This window comes from Lagenorhynchus albirostris, chromosome 4, assembly GCF_949774975.1.
Source record: "Lagenorhynchus albirostris chromosome 4, mLagAlb1.1, whole genome shotgun sequence".
NCBI classification, from domain to species: Eukaryota; Metazoa; Chordata; class Mammalia; order Artiodactyla; family Delphinidae; genus Lagenorhynchus; species Lagenorhynchus albirostris.
The window spans coordinates 14,746,228-14,766,764 of record NC_083098.1 but is presented as its reverse complement, the minus strand read 5'-3'; the positions used below and the strand labels follow the sequence as shown (position 1 = coordinate 14,766,764).

Here is a 20,537-nt window from a genome sequence, read left to right as displayed (position 1 = left end):
TTACATGAAAATTCCCAATTCACACTAGTCACATTGCAAGTGCTCAGTAGCCACATGTGTCTAATGACTACCATTTTGGAAAGCATAGATACAAATATGTTTCTCACTGCAGAACGTTCTGTTGGACAGCACTGGTCTAGCCAGCATGCAGCTGATGGGAATCTTTCCTCAAAAATAAGAACAGGAGCTAACAATTTTATGTGTCAGGCACTTCACACATGTTTAACTCATTTATCTCTCACAAAAACCTAGAAGATAGCTACTGCAAATAGACCCATCTTACAGATTAAGAAACTGAAGCATCAAGCTTTATTTTTCAATATCGGTCAGCTAGTAATACGAAATGCTAAGAATTAAGCTCAGACAGTCTGACACAGGAACTTCTGACCTTCTTACCAAAACATCTTGGTATCTTGGTGTAGCGAAGCTGAAAAGGGAGAAGAAGTGGTTTTAGCAGGGCAGGCTGTGCCTCCACAGAAATGAGAAGTGGCCAGATTTGTCAATGTCTCTGCCAAGAATGACCTTTTCAGATCTACCAGACTCATCCAAGACAGGTATTATTGGCTAGAGGTTTAGATGGAGGTTAACTTTGAAACTATCTAATAAAATATTTCACAGATGGAGAAACTGAGACATGCAGTTCACCTGACCTGTCCAGGATGACAGAATGAGTTAGGACCACAGCCAAGATGAGACCACAAGCTTCCTGCCTGTGTGTGTGTTTACACATTGCCCCCTTGGCACCAAGAGCTTAAAATTTCTCTGATATATTATTTAATATTAGTTTAGAAATGTAATAATCTTGGGAAGTGGTTTTCTTCTTCCTGGAAGGTCAGTGTGCCAATGTGTATTGGACTTTCCATCCATCCACTTTCCTTTTGTCCAGCCTTTCCTTATTTTATCCACCCATTATTACATTTCCCCTTCACCATTACAACAGGGATCCACGACTTAGCTACCCAGGCAATTCTTTCCTGAGGAAAAATAATAAAAACGCACTGCAGTTTGAGTCCTTACACACACACGGTTAGGAATCTGGAAAACATGTCATAGGTTCCACCATCACTTTAAGTGAGTATCTACAAATTTTGTTGTGCATCGTTTCTGGGAGTTTCTCCGGTTTCATCTCACCACTCTTTACATACTCAACCTTGCCAGCCACCAAGGTGCACGAAAATAAAGCTCTGTTGAAGAATGAGTTTTCCTTGAGCTTTTGGTTTCTGTTCCACTACAGAGGAGTCATAGGCACCCAGAGCATAAAGCAGTCTGAGTGGCACTGACCACTCCAAGACTGCCGCGGGCTGGGGCTCTGCAAAAGCTTCATGCCTTCTTCCCGGCCCCGCAGGACTTCAGCTCGAGCCCGCCCCCGCCCCCACCCGCCCCCACCCCCGCCTAATCAACCGCAAGACCCGAAGTCTTAGAGCGAGTCCAGTCTCGGCGAGTCTGGCTCAGGCTCTGGCGGCGCCGTGGAGGAGCTGGGAGGCGGCAGACTGGACACAGCCAAGGGGCTCGGGGCGCGCCCGCTGCGCTCTCGAAGTCCGGGTCTGGCGCACGGCGTGAGGCCGGCGCGCTCCCACGCTCCCAATACGCTTCGTTCCTCAGGTCGCTCTCGCCTCAGCTTCCGCAGAGAAACCAACAGCCGCTCTCCACCTCCGGCTCCGGGCACGCCGCTCCCGCAGTCCTCGTTTCCCTAATGCGGGCGGGCGGGCGCGCTCCCGCCGCCTCTCACATCCCAGCGGAGTTGGGCTGGGCCCTCCACGCCTCCTGGGCGAACCCCTCGGCGCGCCCGTGCGCCCCGCACTACTAGGTGACCCTCTTCGGCCACCCAGCAGCCGCAGCCGCAGCCGGGAAGTCTCTCCGCCCGCGTGAGAACCCCGAGACTGGAGCCGGGAGCGCCTCACTGTGCACAACTCCCACCCTCCGCTCCCTCCTCCTCTTGCTCTCTCTTCCTCTCCCTCCGCCCGCCCCCCGCCCCGCGTGCCTGTGTGTGTTCGGCACAGGCGAGGGGACCCGGGGAACAGTCCGGGCTCGGCGCGCGGCGGAGCGGCGGCTGCTCCCGCTGCTGAGGGGAGCGGCGAGGTGGCCGCCCTGCGCCTTCCCGGACTTCCCAAGTGGGGGCACAGCCGCCGCTCACGGAGCCGCCTGTTAGCAGGCACAGGGAAAGCGGGACCTCCAAACTCCTCCTCAGCGACTCCTCTCCACCCTCTTTTGGCCCCTGCCCTTGGAGAAAGTGGAGTGTGGCGCTCGGTTGTCGTTACTCCTTCAGACAGCTTCGCGGTGCACAGATTCCGCTGCTGCCCGGTGGGGCTCTCCGCTGTCGGCGCTCCTCCGTGTGTGCCTCCCCCCCGGCGCACCTCTGTCGACGATGAGGAAAGGTCTGCGGACGACAGCGGCCCGCTGCGGACTGGGGCTGGGATACGTGCTGCAGATGCTCGTGCTACCTGCCCTAGCCCTGCTCAGCGCCAGCGGCACCGGCTCGGCCGCTCAAGGTAAGGGGGTCCGCCGAGCTCCGCGCCACCTCCCTTCGCTTCTTCCTTTCCTCCTCCCCACTTCCCCTGGCTTCCTTAACCCGCCTCGTCTCCCTCAACTGGAAACCACTTTAAATTCTACTTTCCCAACTAGTCAAGAAGCTTTGGTTAGGATGATTTTGAATCTGTCTTCCGAGATGGGCACGGATGGGCCCGGACGCGCGGGGTGTCGGACCCACGTCTGTCTCCGGGCATGTGTCTCTTGCACTTTCTGCTGCACGCTCACACGTTGTTGTACCTTGCGCACAGCGAGGTTTGGAGAGACTCTGGGCGCGGGTGGCTGCGTGGCCTGCAGTAGAGGCCCCATGACGCGCAGAGGCTCCCCGCGCTGTGCCACGTCGGGGGTTGCCGGATCCTCGCTGAGTCTCTGAGCGCCACACGCCGAAGGGCGCTCCGCTACGGAAACGTGTCCGTGGCGGCCGAGGACCCGCTGGCGCCGGTGGCCCTCGGCTGCTGCTCGGGCTGCTGCGGAGACTGGCGGCGCCCCCGGACCCGCGCGCCGCAGCCCGCAGCAGGCCCCGGGGTGTGCGCGCCTCCTCCGCCCTCTTACCCTCTCCTCTCCGGCTCTCCCTCCCAGCCGGCGACGGAGAAACGTACCTCCCCTGCCGCCGCCCCCCACCTCCCCGGCTCTAGAGGAAACGGACTGGTCGTTCAAACCAAAGCCGAAACTCCCCGGGGTAACCGGCCACTTTATAACTCTGACATTTTAATTTGATGCGTCTGAGCTTGAAAATAAGTGTCCGGGGCTCTGGGCAAAACCGGGATGGGGGAGAAGCTCGGCCAGGAGTTGCGTGTGGGTAAGGGAGAAGGGGAGGCCCGGGGGCTGGCTGCCTAGTTTCCTTCTCGCCCTTCGAGGGTGAGGTGATAGAGGCAAATCCCAGCCTTCCGAGCCTGGGAAGCTGAGTGGAAGGGAGACTGCGAGGAAGGAGCCCAGGCGCCCCTCTCCGGGGTCTCTCTCGGGTCGTCTGGGTCCCCAGTGCCCCCGCCACCTTCTGGACAAGCCGAGGGCCCACCTGGGTCTTAACCGCCCAGTTTTGTGGCGGTCGCTGGCACAGGGGAGGGAGCTCAGCTCTTCCTTGTGATGGGCGTGCGAGGGATGGAGGAGGCTTCTGCAGCGTTCGGAGGTAATCCAGGCATCCCATCCTCTCGGTTACACTCGCTCCAGAGTTGGAAAGCAGAGGAGGTGCGGCGATAGCCTCAACTCCCCGGAGATGCTCAGACACTCCGGAGGTTACCGACAGCATCCCCCTCAGATCTGCGGAGGCGCTGGGGACCAGGGCGTTGGAGGCGGAGGGGGGCGCTGAGCGTAGGCTAGTGTGTTCCGGGTCGGGAGGTACGTGATCAGCGAGGCTCTGCGGATTAGCCACAGCTACTTCGGGAGTAAATTGTCCTGCTGCCTCGCTAAGTAGCCACGCTCATAAATCCTTCCTTCCCTTCTTGCCAAATGCCTCCCATCCCCGAGGTTTGGCCCTGGTTTTCTCAGTCATATGTCTAAAGCTCATCTGCCTGTCCATTTTACAAAGGAGTCTCCCCTGAGAATCATAAACTTATTGCAGGTTTCTTGAAATTGGGAGAAGTTCTCAGGACGGCTGCTGAGGGTGCTTAGAGGGGGTGTTTGGAAGTTGAAGGGAGCAACCTGATGAATTGTTGTGGAATCAACCGCGTGACTCCCTGTGGAATTCGCCTGCTGTTATTGGTCGCACAAAGGACTAAGCTATAGGGTGCGAGTGGGAGGGGGACCAGGCGGTGAGAGAACTGTTTGGGAAAAGGACAAGTTAAAGTCCCCAAAGATGCCAAATAGGAGACATAGGATCCCTGCCGAGAGCTTCCTACAGCCAAATTAAAAAGACTGGGTAGGAAAAAGGATCAATAAAGATCAGCAGACAGGAGATTGTGAGTGGATTAATATTGAAAGAAGAAGGGAGAAGAGATGAAAAGAAAAGACAGTCAGGACAGACTGAGCGTTTGCCACTTACACTTTTTTCATCTTATAGACCAGGCAAGCCAGAGATTGAGGATTGAACCTACTCTTCTGATCTTAAGTGGAATAATTAAATGTATTCTTTTGGGTGTGTGCATTTCACTGCTGTTCTTCTCCGTTTAGTATAGTTTTTTTCTTTCAGTTCCTGGTGAGCAAACTATTTATATTTGAATCTGTGGTCTTTGAGAGACACTATTCCACCACTTTAATCTTTGTTTTCCTCCATGTTGCAGGATACCAGCTATTCCTGTGTTGTGTGTTAGGTATCAAAAATGTAGAAAGCACCAAACCCTACTTTCAGCTTCTATCACTATCACTCTATTCCATTCCCCTAGCCTGTTTACTATTGAACTACTAATACATACACTTTCTTCTCAGAGTCACACTCCTATAATTCTCTGATAGTCAGACCTTCCTTTCCTTCTAATGTCTTCTCCTTTCTCCTCTCTCTTCGGACTAGATCACTAGGTAAATCAAAGATGCTGTTGCTCCCTCAAGGTATGATTTCCTTGTGCCGAGGACTTAAAGATGGGAATAAACTACTTTTTATGGATGGAAGTATGTATGCAGTTAAGATGAGAAAGTTAATTTAAGCACTTTACACAGTGGAAAAGGTTTTTATTCTGTTGTTGGAAAGATACTAGAAAATTGGAAGTTTTAGGAAATATGTGTCTCTTCAGAGAGAGCCAAGAAAATAACAGGTGTTTAAGATAAAAAAGCAGAATGGGTGTTATTTGTGAGTGTACTTCATTTTGTAAGTGTGGTTTGAAGAAGGACATCAGTCATTTTAAACAGGTCCTTGGGAGATTCTCTAGACTTTAGGCAACAGCTTTCTCCTATCTGGCTATGTTCTAATTGTTTCGTTCAGGACTGCTGGGAACTCCTAGCTGCAGGGAATTTGTGGTGTTTCTGACTTTAAAGAATGAAAGATTTTACCAGGAAAAGGCAGCGTGTGTGTGTGTGTGTGTGTGTGTAGGGGTGTGTGTGTGTGTGTGTGTGTGTGCACGCACTTGATCAGTTTGCTTCAGAATTAGTGCCCTCCTGTTTTATAAATGCATTTTATTTCTGGATTTACACAGCATTGATATTCCGCTTATCTAGCACCAACTAGTGTTATGAGTGTTAACACCATACTCAGAACAGGAAATTACTGAAGATTCTAATTATATTGGGATAATTCTCTATTATCGTAAGATAATTTGTAATGTTTTTAAAATAATATACTTCTTCTGAGAAAAGAGTAAAAATTACTTTCGTGCATTTATGCATATTGGGGTGGTACAAATAGACAGTTGGCATGAAAGATTGAATTTCATGACAAGTATACCATATATTTTCCTATTTTAGGAGCAGAGTAAATTCATAAATTCACGTTTGGAATTTGCAGTAAGGAAAAGTAGGCTAGTTTACCTTTGTTTAGAACAATAATTTCGTGTATTCTAGCTTAGGGAATACTTAAAAGGCTTCAGAGAGCAAACTTTTCAAGTACTTGCAGAGAATGAGGAACCACAAAATTGTTAACATTTATTGACTTCCTGGCCTTCTGTGTTCTGGATACTGGGGATTCCAAATTCAACAAGACAGGGTCCTAGAGCATCTCCCATTGTAGTCTGGTTGTCCTGATCAGAATACATACTGATCCTTTTTTGAGCAACCCCCCTGAGGACCTGAAGGAGGCACCGAGCTGTCCTAAATAAACTTTCTTAGCTTTCTTAGAATTATTGTTGAGACTTAAAAATAACTTCTCTAATGTATGCTGCGTTCTCCAATTAGTGCAAATAGCCAGAGTGCCTTAACTGCGTTTAGCACTTTTCTGATTTAGGTCATGGCTTTGCTGGAGCAGCAGAGGGAGTCACTCTGAGAAGAAACATTAAAATTACAGGCTGCAACCACTTCATGGAGATAATGGGGACGCTTGTGGGGTGGGGATTGAGGCAGTGCTCTTCCCTTGCTCTTTTAGCCTATATCTTTTTAGTTTGACTTTGGTGTTTGTGGCAGTTAAAAACAAACCTGTTCACATCCCCACGAATTAGAAACCCATTAGCTCATTTGGATAGTGTATGCTATTAGAAGTAAAGTTCTGAACAATTATTGTGCATTTATTATGTCCCACACTGTATGCTATTTGTTAGGGACACAGAGTTGAGGAGACAGTTTCACCCTTCGAGGAAGACTGACTTACAAGCATAGAATTATAATTTACTTTCTGAAATATAACAGTGGGAATAGGTATAGTATCTTCTGGATTTAAGCATCCAATGTTAGTAAACATAAGACTAGCTAGGGTTGTAGTGTGAGTGGTAGCAGGACTTCCATGATTTCTGTGCAGAGAAACTTAAGGGTGGCAGTTTGGTTGGAAGTGGGTTGTTCTTAAAGCTGAGTTTGCATTGTAACTGTCTTATTAAATCTTACTTAGATTTAATATATAATCGGTCTGGCTTTGGGGAGCCACATGCTAGAGACTGTTAGTGGTGTGTGCCCATCCTCCCTGGTAGTTTAGTGGTTACCACTGCCTCATAATGCTGCCTCCACCACCTCCTAGCTGTGTGGCCATTGGTCAGTTACTTAGCATCTCCGTGCCTCAGTTTCCTCGGATATAAAAGGAGGATAAGATATACTGTAAGTCATATTAGGGTTGAATGAATTAATACATCTAAAGTATGTAGAGCAGAATTCTTTGGCTTCCAACTCTGTAAACCATGGGCAAAGAAATCTAGAAGTTAAAGAAATTAAAGGTCAATAATTTTGAACTCAGAGTAGAGGGATTGCTGCAGACACTGCTTCCCCCAAAGCAACAAATGGAGCTGTCTGAGGAGATGCTCCAAAGTACTGCAAACTCCTGGACATGGTGTGGTTCTTTGAACGGCCTGTGGGAAGCTCTCTCTTTTCATAGCCGCATTTCTTCCTTTCTGCACAATCTGGGAAAATTAACCTAATACCAGTTCTAAAAATGCCATTTTAAGTCAGAGCCTGTTAAACCCTGGCTACAACCTCCACTCTTGACTTTCTATCTTTACAATGAATATTGAAAGATAACTGCATAAATCCATAAACACTTTTATGAAAAAAAAACATGCAAGTTCCATGTTTTCAGATAATGGTTTTGAGAAAACCAGCCCTTTATGCAAATGTGGATTGTTTTTCTTAAAAAAAAAGACACAAGTGTGTCTAACGAGCATAATTCAATACATGATAAAACAACACCAAAAAATAGAGTAAGTCTCATATATACTGAGTTCTGTTCCAAGAGTGCAGTCGTTAAGTCCAACAAAGTTAGCCAAGGTACCCAACTAACATAATAGGCTATATAGTACTGTAGTGTAACAGGTTTATAATACTTTTCACACAAATAGTACGTTAAAAAAATGAACAAACACAAAAAATAAAGAAAACATTTTTACTTTTACAGTATGGTACCTTGTAAAGTACAGTAGTACCAGCTACATCACCGCTGCTTTTACGCTTGCTTCCGGACATCCTGGGCTTGAAATAAGGACACTGTACTACTGTACTCTATACAGTACTGTACAGTAAAGTACACAAAAGCACAACCACTCGTAGAGGATGCATGCACGTGACAGTGTACACCAGGCACGTGAATAACTTACGCGATTGGACATGCGAATGCACGTTCGCCTCTTTGAAAAGTTCTCAGCTTGAAGGTTCATATGTAGGGGACTTACTGTATAGAAAAATAGGTTGACTTGAAGGCAAAGCAAATTCACCAGGACTTTCATATTTTCAAATTATATTTGCAATAGAAGGTTTCAGCATCATAATTTAGAACAACATGAATAATCTAGGTAATATATATTTTGAAAGTGTCACATGTAATTACTTCTATTTGTTTAATGGTTATTGGCATTTTTTTCATGTTTGGTGTATTTTTTTTTTTTTTTTTTGGTCGAGCTACGCAGCTTTCAGGATCTTAGTTTCCCGACCGGGGATGTAACTCGGGGCCCTGGCAGTGAGAGCACTGGGCCCTGACCACTGGACAGTGAGGGAATTCCCTTATGCTTGGTATAAATGTTGTTTTCTAGCAGAATTTAAGATAAAACTAGACATTTGTGGGAGTTTTATGTTATTTAGAGTTAAGACACATCTTTCTCTTACAGTATTTTCATTCTGCTTTTATTTTTGGATTGCCTGGTCTGCAGTTACAAAGCCCCACATTTCTCATTCTTTTTCTTTCTTAACCTAGCTCCTTAAAGCAATGTATGGGCTCTTCTTTGATTTCAGATTGTATTTGGTTTTGTTACTGCTTATATATTTGTGGAAGAGAGCTCCATGAATCTGAGACCTTGGATATTGTTCCAGTATCACTCACTTAGTTCAAGGATGTTTAAACTAGAACAGAAACTCACAGAAACTCAGTGCTGTGTTTTATGTGACTTTTTTGAAGTACCGTAAGTTTGCCTTGAGCAATATTAATAGATCTACTGTCTCCTTTTTTCTAGTTTTTAAAAAGAAATCCAATAATTTAAAAATTTATAGTTTCTCTTATTTTTAATATTATAATCTCTAAATTTGTGGAGATTTTAATTTTAAAAACTTTATAGTAATAATTTTATGAGCTAACAAGATCAAAAATAGTATCTTTTTTTTCCTCTTCTCTACCTGATTAGAACTCTCAGAAGAATTTCTGCCTTTTCATGATAACCCAAAACATATTGGGCTGGCCACAAAGTTCCTTTGGGTTTTCCGTAACATCTTACAGAAAAACCTGAAGGAACTTTTTGGCCAACCCAATATATTCTGTTGCAAATATTTGGATGCTTTATAAACAAAACGTTAGAAAATATTGTTATAATTTTATAATTAAAAACAAGTTTTGAGTTGAAGTTTTAATGTGGTTTCTCACTTTGAGTATTCCTGCCCCCAAAAAAGTTGCTCCCTTAGGTTTATATAATGAGGTTTTGAAAGACACAGAAGAGTATCTCCAGGTACTTAAAACATATCTAGCCTTCTACACATAGTGTTAAAGTTACTGTGACATTAAATTGAAGTTAATTTGGAAAGTGAGCTGTAGCTTTGAAAATGCCAAATATGCAGATATTTGTCCTTATGTCAGTATACATTTTATGAGCAGTGAGCAGTGATTCAAAAGTGCTTTGCGTGGCAAAAGTATAAGTCTAACATCTGAAAACTCCAATGTTTGGGGACTACCCTCTTCTAATTAAATAACTAACCATGTTTCATTGCCAGTGTGGGAGTGGAATGAGAGAGAGAGAGAGAGAGAGAGAGAGAGAGAGAGAGAGAGAGGAGACAGGTGAGACTTCATTTCATTGATGTGCCTGTTACAGTTCTTACTTAAAATGTGAGGGCACCAGATAATCATGTTAACAGGTGATACTGATTAATCAAATTTAACTCCAGAGTTTCCAGTCTTATTTATTTTAAAATGTTGTGAGGATAAGGGTTTTATCTTCATTAATCATTGTCATTTGGGTCCTGTGGCTAGATTCATTTCTCAGCAATTATGAGAGCCATAAAAACGCCTCATGTAGATGAACGTGTATTATCTCTTCTTCTAACTGAGGATGTTAAACAACAGAAACTCCCTCAGCACATTAAACAAGTTTATTGATGAATGCTAACATTTCTCAGTTTTAGTCAATGTCTTAATTGATTATTTAATCATGGACTGACTGAACTCAAATGTAATTTATTGTCTTCTCTTTTTTTCTCTGTTCAGAATAAAACCCTTTTGTATGAACATTCATTTCCAGTAAAAACACATTAGTGCTTGCACATTAAAATGCATCTGTAGCCCAGTTATAAGGGTAAATATATCTATGAGTAGAAATGGATTCAAAATTCAAGAAAATTAGTTTGCCTAATATAAAATATGAAAGAGCAGTAAAGAAGTAAATTATACCATTTGTACAGAAAAGTAATTATTTTAAAATAGTGCATAATATATATTCTCTTAGACAATAAAAGTTTAGTGCAATATGATAGGGCATGTGGTGTAATAATATCCTCTTATAAAGTACAGGCATAGTGAAATATGTTCATGTATCAGATAAAAGTAAAGGGGAACAGTTTGGGACTATTCTAGTCTCTATGAATTTGCAAGTTCATTTTTTGTATTCAAATTGAATATTTTAGATGATTCTAATATCTTTCTGGAATTTCAAGAACCTAAAAACATTATTTCAAGATCTAGATCAAAGACTACACTTTAACAAATGGTATTCTCTAACTTTTACAGGAACAAAAAGTGACAGTCAGTGAAAAAAGCACTGTTGCTGTTTTATTATATGTGCTTGTCAAAGACCTGTGTTATCCCTGATCCAAACCAAACAAATAACCAGATTACTACCACAACAAAAACTTTATGATTGGAAAGACATAGTAAATAATGGTAATTTCACTTTAAGCATTATGTCTGTGTGAAATATGTTGACATTTGAATTTAACTTTTGCTAAGGGAAAATGATATATTTTATCTTCCGTTGAATAAAGAGGTTGCCAAGTATCCACATTGTAGCCACCCAGTGGAAAGAGGCAAGTTTGGCAAGCAGCAATCTTGGAGTCATTCTAAATAAAACAGTAATTACGTTACCTGTCCTTTTCTTTAGCAACTTTCCTTCTTCCTTCTGTATCTCCATAAGGTGATGAGACGGTATAAGCTTTAAAAATGTGTTAAGGATCAAATGCAAGGATTGAAAGAGCCTAAGACATTTTCCTCCCAACCTACTACAGCCATCACCTACAGAGCATGCAACTTGGTGGAAAACAGAAGCCCATTTCAGAAACTGCTCTCAGAAGCTGAGGAAAAACAGGCATGTTCAAATGATTTATTGCTTGTGCTATCGGAATAGAGACCTAAGATCAGTATTTCATCATAATATTATTCAACGGGCACTCTGACTTGAACCTTTATATAAATAGAGTCTTGATACACACCTACTTCAATTAACAGAGCAAACGAGTTTCTAAAGTATTTAAAAGATGTATTTTTGAAAGAAGTTACGTTTGGAGTTTACTTGAACCAGTTTGAGTAGGATGTACTTGTTTGAGAAATCTACACTTAAATCAGTGGTATACTGATACACAGCATCCTTCAAAGGTCTTTATAAAATGCATTGATATTTCCTCAGCTACTCTTAAACAGTGTCATTAATAATGTCAGCGTTGTAAGTTAAATCTCACCTGTACATCAGAAATTGAAAAGCATTCTTAGGATTATATGGGAGTTATTAGGGACAGTTGTCCCAGAAAAGAATTTGCTTAAATGGAGTTTTATCTTTAATATAATTACATTTTTAGGAAATGTTGCCAATATCTTTCTCTTATATATTGATCAAAATATGTTTATTTTTGTTATACACACACACACACCCCCCCCACAGTGGAGAAAGTTAGAGCTTACTTACTATAACCTGATGAAAAAATAGAGAAGAAAGATGGCTAGAAAATGTTTTAACAATAGATATGTTTTCCCAATAGGGATGGGGGTAATCAGTTTATTGGATTTATTAGAAATGATGATCACATGAAAGATCTACATATTTTTTAATCAAATTAAATAACTATGGAATTATTTCCTAGCAGGGCATTTCCAAGCAGAAATGGAGTAAAGAGTTATAAGAAGTAGACATATATAGTTCAGTAATTCTCTGTGAGCATATATATATATGTGTATATATATATATATGTACACACACACACACACACACATATGCTTGCACAAATTGTGTGTGTGTGTAACTTTTTGTTTTAGGAGAGTTTATTTTCAAACAGCCTTGGCAATATCCTTAAAAAACAGCAAAACCTATCAAAGAAATGAAAACAAACTTTTATTAAAAAAAAAATTCATAAGTAGTCATTGAATACGTAATCAGGTTTCATCACTGGTTTCTCACTGCAAAATTATATTCTTTTCTGGAAAAAGTGCCTTGTTGTCGACCAGTAGCTAAGTTGTTTACAATAGCATACAGTAGAGATACCTCTGCCTCAGGTGGCTTATCTGATAGAAACAGTTTCTTCCTGTCCTCCAGATGACAGAGACTGGGGGATCTCCACGTTCACTGGCTTATTTCAAACACGTGGAGAAGAACTTCTGTATTTTCCTACACAGTAGACTATAATTTTTTGACCAAAGGAGGTCAGCTATCCTGTGTGCATGAGTAAAGTCCTTCATTTACATGTGGGAACCCCCTCTTCAGGAGAGACAAAGTTTCCCCTGGTAAGCACCCTGCCTGAGGTGACCTCTTAGGATCGGGCTGATTGAAGGCAAAGTCAGTTGTGTTGTTTTTCCCTGAATTCGGTGACGATTTGAGTATTTTTTTTTATAAAAAATAAAATGGAGTTAATAAAATGGAGTTATGTTTCCAGGCTGCAGAATGTTTAATTTTCTTGGAGTCCCTCAGGTGCCATACAGGTGGCTTGATTTCCAGATGTCTCCATTACATCCATTGATACCTTGATTTAAATGAATAAAGATAAAGTTAGTTGAGGGGGGAAGAGAAGGTTGTTACTAATGAAAGAATATAAAAAATTTAATTACACGTAGAGGGATAATGTACTTTCTTGCTTATTTTTAATATTATACTAAATGCAGATTAATATATATTTACATGACACATCAGTATGTAAATGTTAATTATTGCCATATGTTTCCACATCACTTGGCATTTATGAGCTAGGATTTTAAAAGATGCAATAAATTCTAGTGTGCAGGGAATTGTTTCCTGTGTTCCCTGTCTTACATATCATATGTTCATGGATGATATGGGGTTTTCATAAGAAAATATGTAGTACTCTGTTAAGAAGAGCAAGGTAATAATAATGTTCCACAGAGTTTTCTGACTGCAAGTCTAAATGCTCATGAGAGAGGTTTCCTGTTGAATGCTGAATGGCAAGGTTAAAAAGAGGGTCTTAAAGATAAGAGTGGATTCCACAGTCCTTGAGTTTGTTTTGCATTCAGTGACAGTCACTAAATTAGGGAAAGGAATGTTCAAACAACACACTTGAGGAAAAGTGATTTTTATAGAAAGGAGCCATTTCTGCTAATAGCCAGTAACTGCACGTAACCCTGCTGACATTAAAAGTCCATTAGCTAAGCCCAGTTTAAATAGCAGCTGATGCAGTGTCAGCTAAATGTACCTTGGAATTTTTTCATATAATGCAGTAATAGCAGTTCCATAATTTTTTTCTAAAACTACATGCATTAAGTAAAACAAATGTCATCTGATAGTAGTGGCAGGGCTGCTAATAAGCAGGCAGAGATTTGTGATGAAACAAAAGTAACAGTCTATATAACAAGAAGATAATAAATGGTAGTGATGGTTTTAAAAGGGAGCCTTTGAGAAAAATCATATGGAGAAGCTTAAGCTGAAATCCAGAAAGAGTTGTTTGCATAGAAGCGCATATTAATGTGCACTACTTAGAGATGCTCATTTGAAGTGAAGTGACTTTTTACTGTCAGCCTCAGAGTTTAGTATCGCAGTGTATTTTGAAACAACAGGGAGCCCTCTCCTTAGACCCTGATATGTGTGTAAATGGCAGGGAAGTGGGGAGAGGCGGTAAAAGGGGATTGAAAAAGGAAAACGAGTGAAAAGGTGAAAACAGAGATATAACTTCATGTGTGTTAATACCTTTAAGGTGATTACTGTGGTACTATTTTTAAGCAATATGATTTATTAATGCTGCCTACAATGAAATCAGAGGTTGAACTGTTGATATTCTTCCCCCATCCTGTTTTTCCATCCTTTGAATATTTCCCAATCTCCATTTGAATACTCTGAAACACAGGAAGTTTTACTGCAAATTTATAGTAGAATCCAAGAATTTTGAATAACTCCTCTTAAAGAATTCTCTAAGACAGTGTTCTGTAACTATGAGACCATTGTGAAGACAGTGAGGATTGCTCAGTAATCTAGTGTGTGAGCTGACAAGAGGGCAGTAATTAATGAGTGACTGTCGTACTCACACCACTATGAAGTACTACGAGAACCTCCATGCTGACCACCCCTCCCCATTATCAGACCATTAGTAAAACCCTGTACAGGCAACAGTGGGGAGCTCTGCTTAAGCTTATGACCCTAATCACTTGGGTATAAAGCTTCGTGCATATTTTCAGAATGGTCACTCGAATTCTCATCACACTTTGTAGTACTCAGAATTATTTATCATTCTAACCTGAGAATTTATTTATAAGTCTAACCTGAGATATCACATCTTTTGTTTATTTTTATTTTAAAGTTAACTCAGTTTTCTTTACATGATTAAAAAAATACCTCACATAACCCTGCGTTGCTTGAAATGGGGGGAAAAAGAAAAAGAAAGGAAAAGGAAAAAAGAAGAAAAGGACTACTGTTTAATCACAATGGGGTGGCAGAGATCTCCCTTTTATGTTCACAGATTTTCATACAAGCATTTCATAATAAAATCAAGAAGTTCTCTTTGGTGTTGGTAACTGTTTTAATTCAGTTCAGGCCACTGTAAAGGCTTATTTTGAATGAATTGGAAGCTTCTAGAGACAGACTTTATGCAATTAAACTCCTAACCAAAATCCCATTTACTAACATATTGCATGAGGGACTGATGAATAATCTTGTCTTTAGTATGTAACTCAAACATTAATAACAGATGCAAATATGCCTCAGTTCAACCAGTGGGCTTTGATTTTTAATTCTAAACTGACTTAAGTTTTTTCAAACTAAGACATCTGTTAAAAGTGACTATTTCCCGTATGTTTTTCCTTTTCTGTTGCATAAATCTATTGCAGGAAGAAAAGAGAATGCCATAATATTTGGCCGCACAGTAAATTTGTACGCATCTATGAACGAGTGTTGTGAAATTGAATTATGTTGAAAATTACGAGATGATGCTAGACTGATTGAAATAAGACAATTATTACATTAGAGTTTGGAACAGTTTTTAGAAAAACATTACCTTGCAATGTTAATATACTGTTACTTTCTTGGAAGTTTTACAGTGTATCTCTTTTTGGGTAAAGAATTACATTTTTAAAAATTTTGAGTGAACACAATATATAGTTTGGTTTGGTGCTAAATTCATTCATTTATGCTTGGAAAACTTTTCTTAAAATAGTCTTTAATAATGTCTATTCTTTACTGTGATTTTATGGCTGTGTTTAGAATAGTGAATGGTTTAGATCACTTCTTTTTTCTTTTTTTCTGTTTAACATTTCTTTGACTGTTAGGGAATTAAAACGTATTAGATACATGCACGTATGTGTGGGTCTGATAATTTCCTGGTATAGGAAATTAATCAAAATGCATTGAAAAAAATGAATCAATCAAATCAGTTGTTTATAATCAAGAGTATTCTTGGCAACTATGCTAGGGAAATACTAATGCAACCTTTATATAAATAAGTCTTTTGGTAAAAGTGAATAAACTGTGCTAAACTCTAAGCTTGAAAATTGCGTACAAGTTTAAAATCTCTTAGCATCACTCCACATTTGTAAGTAGAATGTCAGAATCATAATACTATTAACATCACAGAATTGTGGGGATTAACAGGGTTATCAAAAGTGAAGAATTGAGAGCAGTGCCTGGCACCAGATAAGCGCTTAATGCCATTAGCGACTGTCATTGCTGTTGCTGTTGTATTTTCATTATGTAAGTCTATACACCATACAACAACTTTCACTTGGCACCATTATGAAAATAATTGAATCTATCACAAGAATGAGAGGATTGCACTCAATTGGGGGTACCATCAGGTGGAAGAACATCACGTGAACCAACAAAAGCATGTTGCCAAAGGTGAAATACTTAAAAAGGAATTGGTAGATTTAAAAATCACATTTAAAAATACCCTGTTAAATTATCAGATTTTAGTTGTGCATTAAAACTATGTGGAAACTCAACACAGGTGTGTTTGGTTTTATGGACAAGTTTTAGATGATTTTTTTTCCTATGCTAGATTCTGAAGGTAGAATATATTCCATTAAAACTAGTATCTAATAAATGTTAAGGAAATAATCAGTTTATATTTTTCTCTACTATACATTGGCTATACTTATAAAGACAAATATTAGTACAAAGACTGGAAAAAACAATTGGCAAATTCTTTGTTTTTTGAATTTAATTTAATTAAAAATTTTTTTATACAGCAGGTTCTTATTAGTTATCTATTTTATACACATCAGTGTATACATGTCAATCCCAATCTCCCAATTCATCCCACCCCCCACCCCCCCCACCCCCACCGCTTTCTGCCCTTGGTTTCCATATGTTTGTTCTCTACATCTGTGTCTCTGTTTCTGCCCTGCAAACCGGTTCATCTGCACATTTTTCTAGGTTCCACACATATGTGTTAATATACGATATTTGTTTTTCTCTTTCTGACTTACTTCACTCTGTATGACAGTCTCTAGATCCGTCCACGTCTCTACAAATGACCCAATTTCGTTCCTTTTTATGGCTGAGTAATATTCCATTGTATATATGTACCACATCTTCTTTATCCATTTGCCTGTTGATGGGCATTTAGGTTGCTTCCATGAGCTGGCTATTGTAAATAGTGCTGCAGTGAACACTGGGGTGCATGTGTCTTTTTGAATTATGGTTTTCTCTGGGTATATGCCCAGTAGTGGGATTGCTGGGTCTAATTCTATTTTTAGTTTATTAAGGAACCTCCACACTGTTCTCCATAGTGGCTGCACCAGTTTACATTCCTACCAACAGTGCAAGAGGGTTCCGTTTCCTCACACCCTCTCCAGCATTTGCTGTTTGTAGATTTCTGATGATGCCCATTCTAACTGGTGTGAGGCGATACCTCATTGTAGTTTTGATTTGCATTTCTCTAATAATTAGTGATGTTGAGCAGCTTTTCATGTGCTTCTTGGCCATCTGTATGTCTTCTATGGAGAAATGTCTATTTAGGTCTTCTGCCCATTTTTGGACTGGGTTATTTGTTTTTTTAATATTGAGCTGCATAAGCTGTTTATATATTTTGGAGATTAACCCTTTGTCCGTTGATCCATTTGCAAATATTTTCTCCCATTCTGAGGGCTGTCTTTTCATCTTGTTTGTAGTTTCCTTTGCTTTGCAAAAACTTTTAAGTTTCATTAGGTCCCATTTGTTTATTTTTGTTTTTATTTCCATTCCTCTAGGAGGTGGATCAAAAAAATCTTGCTGTGATTTATGTCAAAGAGTGTTCTTCCTATGTTTTCCTCTAGGAGTTTTATAGTGTCTGGTCTTACACTTAGGTCTCTAATCCATTTTGAGTTTATTTTTGTGTATGGGGCAAATTCTTTACTTTTTGCTAATTTAAACTTTTCCTAGAGGAATGGAAACAACCTTCATTTATCTTAGAAATTTTAATATAGCAAAGCATTTACTGATCCTAAGGTGGAAGCAAGATTTATTAAATTAAACTGAAATTTCCAAGCAAAGTTAAAGTTCTTATATGTGCAAGAGACATGTTATAATATAGGCAAAAAGAGAAATTAGATACCAGACTGTTAAATGTATATGTTGTGATTGACACTTTCATTTAATAAAGTAGTATTCTAATGGATTAGTTCATGAACAAACTGTAGCTGAACTCATAGTTTCTCATAGGTATACACATGTTAATTATGAAGTATAAGAAGGGAAAGGGGAAAAAAGTGCAGATCATAGTTTTGCTTGAAAAAAGTTTTCTAGTGTGCATTTATAAAATGAAAGTGTACTGTTGCTTAAGTAACAACTATTTTGAAAACAGTGGGCATAGAAAATGCTTTCAGCTATAAACAATTTTCAGTACTATATTTTTTAGTTTACTGTGTCATTAAATAATCTTGTTTGTTCTTCTTTATAATACTCTTTAAAATGCTTCATTTTAAAATTAAAATAAGACAAAACATAGAGAACTTTTTCCTCAAAATGTGTCAACTTGATAGGAAGAGTATAACCCAAAATATTTATAACGGAAAATAATGCAATTGTGGACCCTTAGCAAACAGAATGTAATAGATGCATTAACTAACTAAATAAACAAGGATAACTCCTTCACCACACTAAAATGATACCCACACAGGAAGCACTTTAAAAAGCCCACTGAACACTGATCCCGTTACCTTTTTCTTTGTCCAAAAGGCAGAGTTTATACCTTTTTCTTTGTCCAAAAGGCAGAGTTTATACCTTTTTCTTTGTCCAAAAGGCAGAGTTTAACACTCTTAGTTTTTAACTTCAGCCCTCCCCCCCACATCCCCCTCACTTGCCCAAGTCCAGCACTGTAGGAAACATCCCACTTATAAAAGATAAAATTAATAAGAACTCTGGAATCAACAGCGTGGTTTAGTTCCTACGTAACTATGAATACTTCTTATCTTTATAGAATCTTAGTCCATTTAAAAAACCCAACAGAAGCAACCTATAATGTTTTAATGATTGATTAAACTGCTTATTTTGGGTTTTCTGCTGTATATAGCATTGGTTTGTAGTAGTTTTCTTTGAAGATTTCCAGGGGAAATCAACCATTAAAAAGATGAGACTGTATTTATAACCCCTTCTTCTAGGCTATACCTGTTTTTTTGTTTATTTGCTTTTTTTAAAATAAAGACAAACTTCTCAAAACTTTAATTTTCTGAACACTAAACAGTCTTAGGAAGTTCTGTCATGTGATTACTGAGGTTTTGGAGTTTTAAAAGAATTGATACAACAGTATTTATTTTGTGCCAGAATGTATTTTTATTTGTTATTATTATATTGAGGGAGGAGAGGAGCAATTTAGAAAGCCAAGTTGTTAAAACAAACAAAAAAATTATTTCAGTCTCATATATTTAGAGATTTGCATTTAAACATATTCAACCCTTTAATGTTATATTAGCAAAGATGATATACATTACCTAAACATGTTTCGAATATGTCCATTTCTCCCAGCTGGATCACTAAGGAAGGTTCTTCCTGCTTCCTGTCCTGCCCCACTCTCCTCTATCCTCCCCACACAGAAGTGAGGCAAATCCTAGCAAACATCATCAGTAAAGCTCTTCTCCTGAAAACGCTTTGATGCCTTTCCATTGCCTCTAGAATCAGATCTAAACTTCTTAACATAGCTGATGGAGATATTTATTCTTATACCTCTAATTCCATTCCTGGAACTCCTCTGTGGTTATAGTCTCCTCTGACCATGCACCTTTCCCAAACCTGGCACAGGTTGTTCCAGTGCAGCCCTAGAAGGGGACATCCTTCAGGTATTTTTAACAAGCTGGCAGTGAGTGAGTAAGCGGCTTACACTCATTCCTTTGCTGTGAACAAGTGTTCAATCCTCATATTCTATCACTTTCTGCTAGCTGACTTTTGTTCCATCTTGATGTTTAGTTTAGATCTGTATTTCTTCATAAAGCTACCTTTCACACCCAACGGCAACACTCTTTCCTTTTCCCTGTGTCCCCAGCTAGCATGTCAGCATAGGGAGGGCAGGAACCATTTCATTGTGCTATCTCTAGCACGTAAACTCGTGGTTCACACAAACAGTTGACATGCAGTATAGATCTTTTGAATGATGTTGGATGAATGCATATTGGTTCATGCATAAATAACACGTCGTAGAAGGGCTTTTGGTGACTACTTATTGTGGTGGAGTTAGCAGGGACTTTCCAGGTTCCCTCCATCACCCACTTGGAGAGCTACTGGACAGAGTGAGCTGACTATGAAGTTGTAGGTGGAAAGGACAGTCTCAGGAGTGAAAGTTCACCATCTCTTAGGTGCCTAAAAGACCAGTCTCCTTACCCTGCTTTCAGAAATCCATTCTGATCCATTCAGAAATCCATCCAGATCATCTGCCCTATAATTTGGGGCTGTTAAGTAATGAAGAACTTGGATTCTCATATAGTTGAAGGAAATAAACCTGAGACAATTGATGGGTAAGCAGTGTGAGCACAACTAGACTGTTAACCGCTTTGGTCAAGTTGCCTAAACATAGAATGGGGAGTTAAAGAGGTCTACAAGTCAAAACAGCACCCTAGCACACCCCAGAGAACATTTCTGATTATTTAGTTGTAGAATTCTATCATATGGAATATGGTGAAAATAGACTTTCTACTGGGTGATGAAATTGTT

The 20,537-nt window shown here is 40.1% G+C and overlaps 1 protein-coding gene across 1 annotated transcript in view; it reads left to right on the top strand.

Annotated features, from left to right (window-relative positions):
* Positions 1–2,365: 2,365 nt before the first annotated feature.
* Positions 2,366–20,537, top strand: part of UNC5C (unc-5 netrin receptor C) — a 387,317-nt gene continuing 369,145 nt past the window's right edge. Inside the window, exon 1 of the mRNA XM_060147584.1 lies at positions 2,366–2,489. Within this exon, the coding sequence (XP_060003567.1) occupies positions 2,366–2,489 (124 nt within the window). The remainder of the gene's footprint in view (positions 2,490–20,537) is intronic.